Genomic DNA, 13,316 nt, shown 5'->3' on the forward strand with positions numbered 1-13,316 from the left:
GTTCATCACTTATCCCATTTTAGTCCTTAATCATTGTTGACTGCTTATTTAGTACTTAATGTATTTAAATTGATCCGGAATTGGTCCCTGCCGTCACGTAATCGTTAGTATTAACGTTGACCAGAGCATGTGCTTCTCACGTGATCTTGTTTTTGTATGCCAGTCGATTTCTCCCCAAATCAGACTTCCCATCCTCACGAAAGACCTAAATCCCCAAATCAAGGTTTCCTCCCCAAATCAGTGTACTTGCCATTACCCCTACGCCAACACTAAATCCCCAAATAAAACGATGGCAGTAAAGGGAAGTGCGAATGCTTGGAGACGGTAATGGCAATCTTTCACCCCGAAATGAAAGCATTCTTCGTGTAATTGGTAAGCAAGCTGTCCTTGATTTATTTCTTCTGTTTTCTGACTCAAACTTTTCAAGTTAGCTGATTTTTTTCAAAATAAATTATAGGTACATTCGCTAAAGTGGTAGGCTGTAATGGCTCGAAGAAGTAAATTTTCGCTTGAATTCACCCCGAATTACGGTAATGTTTTATCTTTTAATGTGATGACTCTGTGGATAATTTTTTTTAAGATTAATCACATTTACATGATGTTAATATTATGTTTGTTAGGTTGGATGAGAGAACCCACTCTTGTTACAATTAAATTGAACTACAATGGTTCAATGGTTACCAATCGCAAGACGAAAGTGTACGAAGGTGGGAGTACTGAATTCTTTGATTTTGTGGACATGGATAAGATAGGGTTGATTGAACTATGGGGATATGCTAAGGAAGTAGGATGCATGGACAAAGATAGGTTCAGATTTTGGCACAAAATCGGTACATATTTGACCGATGGAAGCTCCAACAATATCTCCTCTGTTAATGTAAGTGCAAGTGAACCTGTTACTATTATTTTTGTGAGTTAGATATGTGTCAATGTTTTTTATCTTCTTCTCAGGTCCATAAAGTACTCAACAAACAAACGCATGTCATTGTGAAAGGCGGAAGGAACTTCGTATCTGTGTCTAATTTGAGAGCTTTAGTGGATGACCGAAGGAAAAAAAGTTGATCAAACTAGTTGGTTGTTTTGTTGGATTTTATTGCGTACGGACATATTTGTTATTTCATGTTGGATTTTAATTAATGGTTGTGGACATATTTGTTATTTGACGTTGGATTTTAATGGTTGTGGAATTGGTTGTATTTTTTATTTCGTGCATCTTCATATTGTATTCAAATGTCACCGTTTAATTGTGCTAAACAACCAAAGAATGATTCTTTTATCTTGAAAGGTTCCAGTACATATTTTACTCAATAGGAAAATGATCAATTGGACAGAATAGGAAAATGATAACTGGACACAAGATGAATATTAAACATCTTACTCAAGTCATTGTCTTACACAAGCAGTGCATCCATAATTCAAATCACACAATCCTGAAAAACATTAAGTTTTAAATAAAGTGCAACATAATACAAAACGATAGATGCGACACATACATCATCACTCTCTTCCTCTTCTTCCCTTTCCTCACTTAGATGCGCCACCAAGGTGTAGAGACTCCATTATTTCTTTGAGTTCCGTAGATATTTCTTCCATTTTCAGTGCATTTTGGCGACTTTGTTGTTCCAATTCCATTTTAGCAGCTACTAAATGGGCTACTCTTTCATACTCTTTTGTTTTTTTACTCGAACTTCCATCAGATGTCGAGCCTGAACATTTTGCCTCGCTACAATTATAAGAAGTAGCTGCAACAGATTGTTTCTTCATATAATCATCGTACGATTTCAAAGCCGCTTGTCTACTGCAATAGGATTTGTGACAAGCTCCACTGTATTTACTCACTTGAAACTGAGCCTCCTCCCAAGTGTCGTAAACACCGGGTTTTCTTCCAACAAATACAACATATGTTTTTCCCTACAATATATAAGAATTTCAAAATTTCAAAAGAATTTGCATACAAAAATACACACTAAAACATTAAACATGCTATTACTCTGCTGCAGAAATTCGAATACATCACAATGCTTAGAGTAATTCGAATACACACTAACCCAACTTCGAAATACACACTAACCCAATTTCCCTCACAGTAATCTAAAACAGTACATACGTAAATATTCCATGAACGATTAAAGATCAAATAATATCAACTTCAAAATGACAAAAAATATCACAAAATCTAACACCTACAAACACATTAATCGCGAACCGACAGCAGAAAAATTAAAAAATATGAAAAGCCATCACCATTGCAGATGTAGTAGTATATCGAATCTGGAATTGCAGATTTTTCTTCCTCTTCGACGTGGCTTTCGAATTACGATTCCTTGATTTGGGGATTTAGGTCTTTCGTGAGAATGGGAAGTCTGATTTGGGGAGAAATCGACTGGCATACAAAAACAAGATCACGTGAGAAGCACATGCTCTGGTCAACGTTAATACTAACGACTTCGTGACGGCAGGGACCAATTCCGGATCAATTTAAATACATTAAGTACTAAATAAGCAGTCAACAATGATTAAGGACTAAAATGGGATAAGTGATGAACTAGAAGGACGAAAATGGGTATTAACCCGGTTGGGGGGTTTTTGGTTTCGATTTTTTTAAAAAATACTTTTTTTATATATAGAATTGAGAAATATTAGCTAAATTTTTGATATTATATGTTTGAATTTTTTTATTGTATATCGATATCATAAACTTTCTTCGTATAATATTTAATTATTTTGTAAAATATTATATTTTTTAAACAGTTGCTTATTTGTTGTATTAAGTATACTTTAAATTTTTTGCAAGCTGACTTTCAATTTTATGAATTTATTCATAAATGACGATGTTTGATGAAATATTTATTTTGTAAAATATTTATTTTTAAAACAATTTATTGAAATTTATTGTGACATGTTTGGATATTTTTTTTATTGTTATCAATCTCATTAATTTTTAAGGAATATTTATTTTCTGAAATATTTATATTTCCTAAAACGTTGTTTCTATTATGAATAATTAATATTGTACACAACTTTTACTCTTAAATTTAAATATTTAAATCTACAAAACATAATTATGATACACTTTGCCAATATTTTGTTATTGTGTGTTTAAATTAAAATATTTATTATGTGTTTTAAATTTTTATTTAATTATTTTGTAATAAAATAAATATTGTTCCATACTTGCATATTTAAAAAAATCATATAAGTATTCAATAAAGATTGCGCTTCGCCTTGCACTTTATGACCTAAAACACCTAATGTTTTAGTGTGTTTTGTGCCTTAAATAACTCGACTTCACTCTTTATCATGGCGGGGAAAAATCACCAGAGCTTTCCAAATCTGCCAACTCTAATTATAAATCGATGGATGCATGTGTGGCCTAAGATTGATCTGTGGTTGAGCCTCTCCATCGGGCTTTCTGTATCTGATGTTACAACTGTTCATCAAAACTCCCCTGCACAAAAAAATGGATCAGATGTGGTTCCTGCTGATGGAGCTTTGAGGACAGATGAAGCAGAAGTTATTTTTGTTTTGTCCACAGAACATGGAGAACACTTACTTTTTTTTCAATCAGCCTATGGGGTGTGATCTCTTCTCAAGTTTAACAGCACCAATACGCTCAGTTATCCGGGACAACACGCTCACAACAAAAGCTTAATTATACTACTAAACAGTGCCAGTTTCAGGGGTGTCTGAAGGACGCAAGAGGGGCTTCTGGCCTTTGTATTGCTCATGAGCCACTAGTAGCATAGACATGGCTGGTCCATCATATCCCGAAAAATCTTTCACGACTCGTCAAAATTGGATATAAGATAGTTCTTATGTATTAGCTAGTGGTTTGAATGAATAGTTCACCTCGATTTAAACTGTTTTGGTCTTGATTCAAGTAGTAAATTCAAGTTTGAATCATGCATTGTCATCGTTTTTTTTTCTGATCGACTCAAAAAGTTTCTTTTTCATCATTTAGGAAAATTCGTGAGTAAATGTTCAAATTTAGCAGAATCTCAAATTCAAATTCCAAATGTTCCAGTTTTATAGTTTTAATAAATTCCACTTTTATTATATGGAATAACAAATTTGAGTCGAACATAATACAATTAGAGTAGATCTCTTGTTAGACGGTCTCACGAATCTTTATCTGTGAGATGGGTCAACAGTAACGATATTCACAATAAAAAGTAATATTCTTAGCATAAAATGTAATATTTTTTCATAGATGACTCAAATAAGAGTCTCATATCACAAAATACGACATGTGAGATCGTCTTAAACAAGTTTTTGTCATATAATTATATTTAATTAATTTCTTTTCTGATTTATATATAGATATAAAAATAGGATTATTAGCTATTTTTTTGTCAAAATTAATATATAAGGGGGTTGAGTTTTTTTTTTTTTTCTTTTTAAAAAAGTTCCTAGCGGCTGAGGAAACTTGGAGATGAGAAATAATCCCAATTTAAAATTAGAAATAAATAAATATATGATTCGTAAAAAAAAATGTGGATCTCTCTCTTCTAACCATTGATCCGAAAGAAGAATCCAACAGATTCTCTCTTCGACTCGCGAAAGAAAAAGTCAAGGGAAGACGCCGAGACAGAGCTTGAAACAAAATTGAATCAAAACTAGGGTTCTCTCATGTGTAAAATGCTTAAAATCTATGATTTCCATCAACCCATCAGCCCCGAAATTTAGGGATCAGCCCGAGTGTAATCTGATGCTGAGCTACCAATCTTTGCTGCAAAGGCCCATACTTTCGACTTCGAGCCATAGATTTAGAGCTTTGAAATTCGCGCCCAAATCGGTTTTGCCTCATTCGTTCAGCTTTCCTGTGTCGGAAACTCATCGCAGGTTCCCAACCAAGGTGAATTATTTGATAATTGTGAAGATGCAACCTTTACTTTACTGTGTTTGCCCAATGATTTATCTGTGTATGATGGATTTCAGATGTGTGAAATTAAAATTTTAAGTTCCGATATGAGCTGAGATTTTTTAGCCAAATACTAATTTATTTATGTTTTTATTTTTACTGTTTTTTTAGGCTATTATTAATTGATAGCTTTATATTTGCCGTGAAATTTTTTAAGTTTTCAAAATTGCTAGAGTATGAATGTGTTGGTGGTCTTTGATCTCGAATAAGAATGTACTTATGAACTGGGTTTAGGTTGCTATATATTTTTTTATGTATAATTTGGATAGATATTAGCTCTTGAAACCCGGTGATAGATCATACATAATTGTCGATTTTTTAAATCACAAATCGCATGGTAGTTAAATATTACTTTTGTTCGTTTAAATCAACGTCTGCAGATATGGGGTGTCTTGAACACTAAGATTTTCTTTACTGTTATTCAAGTGAAGTATGTTGTGCATCAGCTTGCAGACGTATCAGCTAACAGGAAATTTTTCCTGTTGGGTTTATGTGCGGATGATATATCCTTCAAAGATATTAGCGGACACAAATGAATTTTATTCATTTTGCAATGGTTTTTCTCGGCATATTTACTTTCCTCATATATCTACAAGATTGTGAGCACGTCTTTCCCATTATTATGGGCGTTGACAATCTTCAATATGCTTCGAAAGCAGGATATTATATCTGTAACTCCTTACCAGCATACACTCATCCATGCTCTCCAGCATAGCCAATAAATTAGAATGTATTGTGTTAATTGGTTGTTTAATCCCCGAATTTGGGAAATATAGGAAGGAATTAATGTGTAATATTTATTCATTGTATTTCCAGTTTGTTATCCATATGGAATCATTTATTCTCTTCGAAGTTTTAAAACTGTGTTTCTTGTTGGAAAGGTTTGACAATTCAAAAAGGTTTTTGAGGGCAACAGAAATTTCTGTTCCTTTGCTATTGCAGTAATTGATGTTAAACTGTCTATCGGGCATTGGTTGGGCTTGTTTAGGTTTCATTATGGCTCTCTTAATTGGTTGTGAAGGAAACAAGGGTAAAATTGATGGAACCTCCCCAAAATCTGCGATTAGTTGAGGGACTAAGATAGAGAGAGAGAGAAAGAGAGAAGAAAACCGAAGGAGAAGAGAAGAGGCTGTTTTTATGTAATGTACACATTCTGGATAGCAATTGTGAATTATTCTTTTGATTCTAAAGCTGGCACAAGGTAGCGAATACATGATCGTATAGAGTCTTATAAGACATGGAATGCTGAATAGGACTTGTGGTGAGGAAAAACTAATTATAAAGTTAAGGCTAGTTCTTAGTTTGAGGTTTCTAAATAAAGCTTAAACAACGACAAAAACCCAAGAGGCGAAGACACCTGTCCCTTGGGATCTAAGATTACTACGTATTTGAACATTGGTTTCCCTACTAAACTTGAGAAAAAGATGGGATAAGTTTTGAGGAGGGGAAAAACTATTAATCTTCCTGATTGACTAAAAGGGTCAACATCTTTATGGGAGCTTATTAATTATTCTGAACTTTCAAGCTTTCTTTATTTGCCTCACCTGCTGATCATAATTTTTTATATTTTTCGTTTCACATGAGTATCATATGTATGCTGCTATGCTACAATGCAATGCTCAAGTATGAAGTGTATGTACAAATATCACTGGCATTTTCATACAGTGTTCTAATTGGTTATTTTGTACACAGAAGTGGAAAATCCGGTGCTTTCGGCATGAAGAATTTTTTTCTGGCTCCCCAAACTCTGATTCTGGTGAGAAAATCTTACAGGAGTCAGAGAAGTCAGAAATTAGCAAACCAAATATTGAGAAAAGAAATCGGGGAACAAATTTTAGAGAGGTAGGAAAGCCTTTCCTTTACCTGGTGTTTCTTGAAGTTTGCTACCTGGTTCCTGTTGCTGCTGATTTACCATGGGCCATAAGAACTTGGACAATAATAGTATATAATTACCAAATTCCTACTGTACTCATGACGTGGCAATTATGAATTACCATTTCTCATTGTTCTGGAGCAAACAGATTAGCTATATGAGTATATAGAGGAAAATGAAATCACAAGGGTGTCACCATGGATTTGTCGTTTTTTTACAGGCTGTAGATGCAATCTTAAAATTGATTGGGAAACGGTGGACTGTACCATGGACTGCAGAGACCATCCTTCAAGTAAGGGTCTCTTTTCCACTAATATGTAATAATTTCTCCTGAAGCTTGTGATGATCTCATCTTGGAGAAATAGCAGTTGTGTTTGCTTTGCCTGTGCCCAGCTACAATAAATATTAAGTCTTCAACGCAAAAAAATCAGCTCTATGTATTGTGATACTTGCGTTTGGTTATTAACTTATAATCGGCTTCGTTGTGTCTTTCGTTGTTATTTACAAGAACTAGTTGGCTAACTGAAAGGATGACATACAATTAATATGATCTTATGCGGTAAATTTGTAATTTTTTCCATTTGAGTAGAAACTTTATTAATTGTGACATCTGTATCTTTATTCTTTTCCATTGGTTGCAAAAATATGCATTGTGACAGCTAACTTTTGATACTTTGGACTTTCATGAAGGTTGTCACCATGATTCAAAACATAAATGTTTGTTGACAGAACCTAATAATTATACGGCACAGGCTTACAAAATTTGTTAGCCCCTGCCAAGAACTTCGCTTTATAAAATTTTACTTCTATACAAAAATTGGAGTGATCGATTATTTATTGAAGCTTTCTTCTTCACAATCTTTCTCTTAGTAAATAACTTATAGTTGGTTTGACAGAGATGCTATTGGATTCTCGTATCATGACTTCTGTCTCCTCGATCGACAAGGTTTCTTTAGCAGTTGATTATAGAATCATAAATTTACGCCAATTTAGTTGTAGTGGTTGAGGATTCATAATATAATATGTATTTTGGACAGTGTTTCGTTTAGAATTAGAACAATGTAGTGAAACTTTCTGGTGATGCAGGTTACACTCCTTTGGATTATGTCATTCTGGTTCATTGGTTCATGGATGATCCCATTTACTGCACATATTACCGGCTTCAGCAAAGAATCACTGACCTTCAGAGGGCAAGCTTTGTTCAGCCTTCTAACAGACATAACCGAAGGCCTAGCTGGAATTTTAATACTTTACCGCTCTTTGTCTCGATTCCGTCCCCTATCATCGGATTGGTTTAGATTTACTCATAAAGGAAAATGGCTATTTGATGTCTTGCTTGGGTGCTCCATGTTTCCATTAGTGAACCGTCTCTCTCAGTTCAACCTTGATTTATTACCAGTTCTGCCTTCCACTCCCCTCACTCTCTCTAGTGTCGAGCGGTCTATAATGGCACGTGATCCAATTGCAATGGCTCTTTATGCACTAGTACTTGTCGTATGTGCTCCTCTGTGGGAAGAAATCATTTTTCGAGGCTTTCTTCTACCTTCTTTGACTAAATACATGCCGGTCTGGTGCTCCATTTTAGTCAGTTCAGTTGCCTTTGCTCTGGCACATTTTAACGTTCAAAGAATGTTGCCACTAATATTTCTGGGGGTTGTGATGGGTGTAACTTATACGAGGTCTAGAAATCTATTACCCTCCATGCTCTTGCACAGTCTGTGGAATGGCTTTGTATTCCTGGATTTAATGAAATGAAAGAACTGATTTTTTGTGTTTCATATACTAATCCATACTCTACATAGTCGTTCGCCTGGGGTCCTTGAGAAAAGATGTAGAACAGATCATCAAACCGTTATGGAGGCGATTCTTGGGCTATGGCTGACTGTAAATTTTATCAGCTCGTTTGCAAATGATGATGATCAAGATGCCTGATCGAGCAAAACTTGCACAGTAAAATCTCCAATAAAAATAAATAAAAATTCAGGCTCGAAATAATCGCAAGTGCACGATGTCAAGTTATAGTAAAACGTATAAGAGTACGAGTATCGATCCCACAGAGATTGATTAGACAAATTTACTTTAAATTAAATTCTTTAATTAATTAAAACGACAATTGAATTACTTATTAACTAAATTAATACTAAAACACTAGATTGAAACAAACACATTAAAAATAATATAAACTAAAATAATAAATAAGCGAGTGTTAGGATCTCGGTTCACCTACCCGTCGTTAATTTAATTAATTAATATCGACACTGATTTACGCTTTTGACAGGATTTCCTAAGCAATTAACATACTCTCTCGAGCTATGCTAAACTAATTCTACACGAAAGAATAATAAAATCTCTTTTATTATTTACTAACGGTGAATTGCATGTCGATCTATGAAATCCCTTAGTTTTCGCTCTACTGGACTATGACTACCAACGTGTATCCAACTTCATATCTCTATGTAAATTGTAGATCCACGGATTATGCTACTTGTTCCTATCGCAAGTTATTCTCTCGAACTCACCCACAATATTAGATATTATTAAAGTTAGCTAGGCTTTAACAATTCAAAGTAAAATAATAGCACAATCAAGAATGAATCAAAAGTCGAGAATTAAATAATCAAACAACGGTTCGGGGTCGGATCCCCTAAATCCTAACTATAATAAAAGAGTAAAGAGAAAACGCTGTTGAGTTCTTGTTCCGGTTCCGTTGAGCTATCGCCTGCTACAGTGCTCTCCCTTCCAAATCGCGGCGCCTCCTCTCGTGTATTAGGTTAGGTGGTTTTATAGAGTCCATAAAATTTGTAAACAAATCTTCTCGGATTTCGTCGCTCGCTAGGGCGGCCACTTTTGGCCGCTGGGGCGAGTGGTTCTCGAATAAAAATCCTTGGCCGCGTCTTTGGTCTCGCTGGGGCGGTCACTTTTGACCGCCCTAGCGAGAGGTTTGCGCAAATACTCCTCGGCTGGATTAAAATGCTCGCTGGGGCGGTCACTTTTGACCGCCCTAGCGAGGCATTCTCGCTGCTCTGCATATAAAATCCCCCTTTTTGGTCAAATTCCTACAAAACAACCACAAAATACACGAGATCAGCCAAATGCTAAATAATGCTAAATGAATGCTAAATTAAACTAAAACAAACTAATATGATGCATGAATGCGACTCAAAACTAACACTAAAAACACGTAAAAACGAGTTCTATCAACCCCCTCGTACTAACCTTTTGCTCGCCCTCGAGCAAAATAGGTGACAAGACACAACAAAAACTAAAAACAAAAACAAAAATCAAATAAATAAAATAAAATGAAAACTAATTCAATGATATGTAATGGCTCAACTCCTGCATCAACAAATCTTAAGTATATTTTCCATTGATCAATGTACAACACAAGTCATCGCACACCCCTTGAAATTTCCACACTAATTTTTATGCGTTGAACGTGAACGTGTGTGAGTGCAATGTTGTTTCCAGTATCGTGTCTTTCAAGTAGATTCATTCCTGAAATTTGCAAGATAACTCGATTTACATGTTAAATGCAAGTTCACTTTCATGCTCCAGTCTCCACTCATTGCTAACCAGTAAGTACAACTAATTAGGACTTCATATTTGCACATTAAGATTCACTTATTATCAGAGTATAGTCAATTGATTAAAAGACGGGAATACACAGCTCATTTTCATTATGCACTTGTCAGATTTTTTTTTTTATCCGACATTCCTCGTCTCCTTACATCTCCAACTTTTTAGCCTAGGAATAGGATTTCATTCCTTTATTTGGCTCCCCCTCACCTTACATCTCCCTTTCTTTTTTTTTTTTTTTTTTTCAATAGTTCCTTTTTACAAGAAAAAAAATTTTTTTTTTTTAAGTGCACAATTTTCACTATGTACTGCATATTCAAATCCATAAAAAAAATTGTCTAATTCATTATTGTGCCACTGGTTAGTAACTCATTTCATAGACATGCACTCAAGTTCAACTCACACCTCATGCTTCTCAAATTCCCCACAAAAATTCAAAATTGCACTACTATTCACAAAATTCACTAGTTACAACATGTGTTTAAAAATATTCAACATTCAAGCAAAAATTTCATGCTTCAACAACAGGGGTGTCTAAAACTTAATGAAGAAACAAGATCAGTGAGCATGTTTATCATCAATTCGCATTCATCATTGGCCAAATTTCATCATCCAATTTTTTTTTTATTTTTTTTTTAAATGATACCAAATAACTAAAAGAAAATACCTACCCCACCCCCTCATACTAAAGTCATGCAATGTCCCCATTGCACTAGACGACATAGAAAAATTAAATAGATAGATAAAACCAAACAACTAAATGTATGCATAAAAAAAAAATTACTAATAATTAATAATTTAATAAAAATAAAATAAAAACTCCCCTGGTTGATTATATTGTAGTAGTTGTAGACATCAATCATCTCCTATTGTACGAGCTCCTAAGGCCATCAATCTCCCACGTCCTCCAGTATGCTCACCTGGCACAAAAGAAATTGAGCAAAATCAAATAACCACGAAACCGGGACTCAATGCAACAACTAAAATGAAAATAAATAACTAAAATATAAAACGCTTGGGTTGCCTCCCAAGTAGCGCCTGATTTCTAGTCGTCGGCTTGACCCTCCGAAGTCCTTATCAAAGAGCGGCTGATGCCCAAAGTAAGTGTCATATGACACCACATCTGTGTCTGGATTCCAAATGCCCTCAAGTCTGGCTAGATATAGGCACATTAAGCTCGTCACCTCAACAACACACAACTCTGAATAATCGGCATGAGATGAGAAAAATAGTGTCGGCACTCCTTTATCAGAAAATTCTTCAAAAATCTCTTCCGACTGAGGCTCATTTACCAGCGAAGGATCAAACAACTCTAGATTTTCAGTCTTATCCAACTCATTCTCACTATCTTGGTTGTTTGAGTCATCATCATCAAACCAAACCGGATCGATCACCGGTTGAGTATCTCGCTTCACTTCATGTTCTCGGCGACTCTGAAAGATGGATTTCTTGATATTCTCTATTTGCTCCTCAAGGTTGCGCAGAGAATTAATTTGATTTTCTATAGCTGCCTCAGTCAGTGCCACATACCTATCCACGGTATCTTCTAGTTGAGTCGTGATCAGTTCATGGCTATCTCTCTCATCATTTTGAAACTCAAATGGTTGGTCTATAAACTCTGGGTAATGATCTTGTGTGTATTGATGACTCCAACACTGTGGTGAAAGATCCCAATATCTATGGTAGTCAAAGTCCGCCATATCACCCAACAAAAGTATCATTTTCTCATCATCTCGGCAAAATAGTGGACTGCCTGTTGTTAGTGCTTCGTCGATCACCCATCTTCGTGTTAGTGCATCCAAACCATTAAGGAAAAATTTAATAAGAGAATAGTTAGAAAAATCATGATACAGGAAATTGTTTGCTAAATAATCGAATCTCTCCCATGCTGCGTAAAAAGCTCTCCGCGTTGTTGGGCAAATCTTGTGAATACTTTTCGATGAAACATCTCAAAGTATTGCACAAGAAAATTTCCTGCAAAAAGAAAATAGAAAACGGTAGATCACGCAGGAATAAAATAAAATAAATAACTAAAAAAATTAAATTAACTAAAGAAAATAACAAAAAGAAAAATTTGTCAATTTCAATCCCCGGCAACGGCGCCAAAAACTTGATCGAGCAAAACTTGCACAGTAAAATCTCCAATAAAAATAAATAAAAATTCAGGCTCGAAATAATCGCAAGTACACGATGTCAAGTTATAGTAAAACGTATAAGAGTACGAGTATCGATCCTACAGAGATTGATTAGACAAATTTACTTTAAATTAAATTCTTTAATTAATTAAAACGACAATTGAATTACTTATTAACTAAATTAATACTAAAACACTAAATTGAAACAAACACATTAAAAATAATATAAACTAAAATAATAAATAAGCGAGTGTTAGGATCTCGGTTCACCTACCCGTCGTTAATTTAATTAATTAATATCGACACTGATTTACGCTTTTGACAGGATTTCCTAAGCAATTAACATACTCTCTCGAGCTATGCTAAACTAATTCTACACGAAAGAATAATAAAATCTCTTTTATTATTTACTAACGGTGAATTGCATGTCGATCTATGAAATCCCTTAGTTTTCGCTCTACTGGACTATGACTACCAACGTGTATCCAACTTCATATCTCTATGTAAATTGTAGATCCACGGATTATGCTACTTGTTCCTATCGCAAGTTATTCTCTCGAACTCACCCACAATATTAGATATTATTAAAGTTAGCTAGGCTTTAACAATTCAAAGTAAAATAATAGCACAATCAAGAATGAATCAAAAGTCGAGAATTAAATAATCAAACAACGGTTCGGGGTCGGATCCCCTAAATCCTAACTATAATAAAAGAGTAAAGAGAAAACGCTGTTGAGTTCTTGTTCCGGTTCCGTTGAGCTATCGCCTGCTACAGTGCTCTCCCTTCCAAATCGCGGCGCCTCCTCTCGTG

At 34.8% G+C, this 13,316-nt stretch overlaps 1 protein-coding gene and 2 long non-coding RNA genes across 3 annotated transcripts; 2 read left to right on the forward strand and 1 right to left on the reverse strand.

Annotated features, from left to right (window-relative positions):
• The first annotated feature begins 163 nt into the window (after positions 1-163).
• Positions 164-815, forward strand: LOC140831559 (uncharacterized). Its single transcript, XR_012117897.1, has 3 exons — positions 164-372; positions 458-530; positions 621-815. It is a non-coding gene; the product is annotated as an uncharacterized lncRNA (long non-coding RNA).
• Positions 816-1,359: 544 nt separating this feature from the next.
• On the reverse strand, positions 1,360-2,549 carry LOC140831560 (uncharacterized). Its single transcript, XR_012117898.1, has 2 exons — positions 1,981-2,549; positions 1,360-1,911 (listed from the first exon to the last, which is right to left on the reverse strand). It is a non-coding gene; the product is annotated as an uncharacterized lncRNA (long non-coding RNA).
• A 1,943-nt stretch (positions 2,550-4,492) lies between these two features.
• Positions 4,493-8,564, forward strand: LOC140832076 (uncharacterized). Its single transcript, XM_073195876.1, has 4 exons — positions 4,493-4,855; positions 6,614-6,763; positions 7,015-7,086; positions 7,881-8,564. The coding sequence occupies exons 1-4, from the start codon at positions 4,652-4,654 to the stop codon at positions 8,547-8,549; spliced, it is 1,095 nt and encodes a 364-aa protein (XP_073051977.1). The 5' UTR covers positions 4,493-4,651; the 3' UTR covers positions 8,550-8,564.
• The last annotated feature ends 4,752 nt before the right edge of the window (positions 8,565-13,316 follow it).

This window comes from Primulina eburnea, chromosome 5 (genome assembly GCF_022965805.1).
Source record: "Primulina eburnea isolate SZY01 chromosome 5, ASM2296580v1, whole genome shotgun sequence".
Classification (NCBI taxonomy): domain Eukaryota; kingdom Viridiplantae; phylum Streptophyta; class Magnoliopsida; order Lamiales; family Gesneriaceae; genus Primulina; species Primulina eburnea.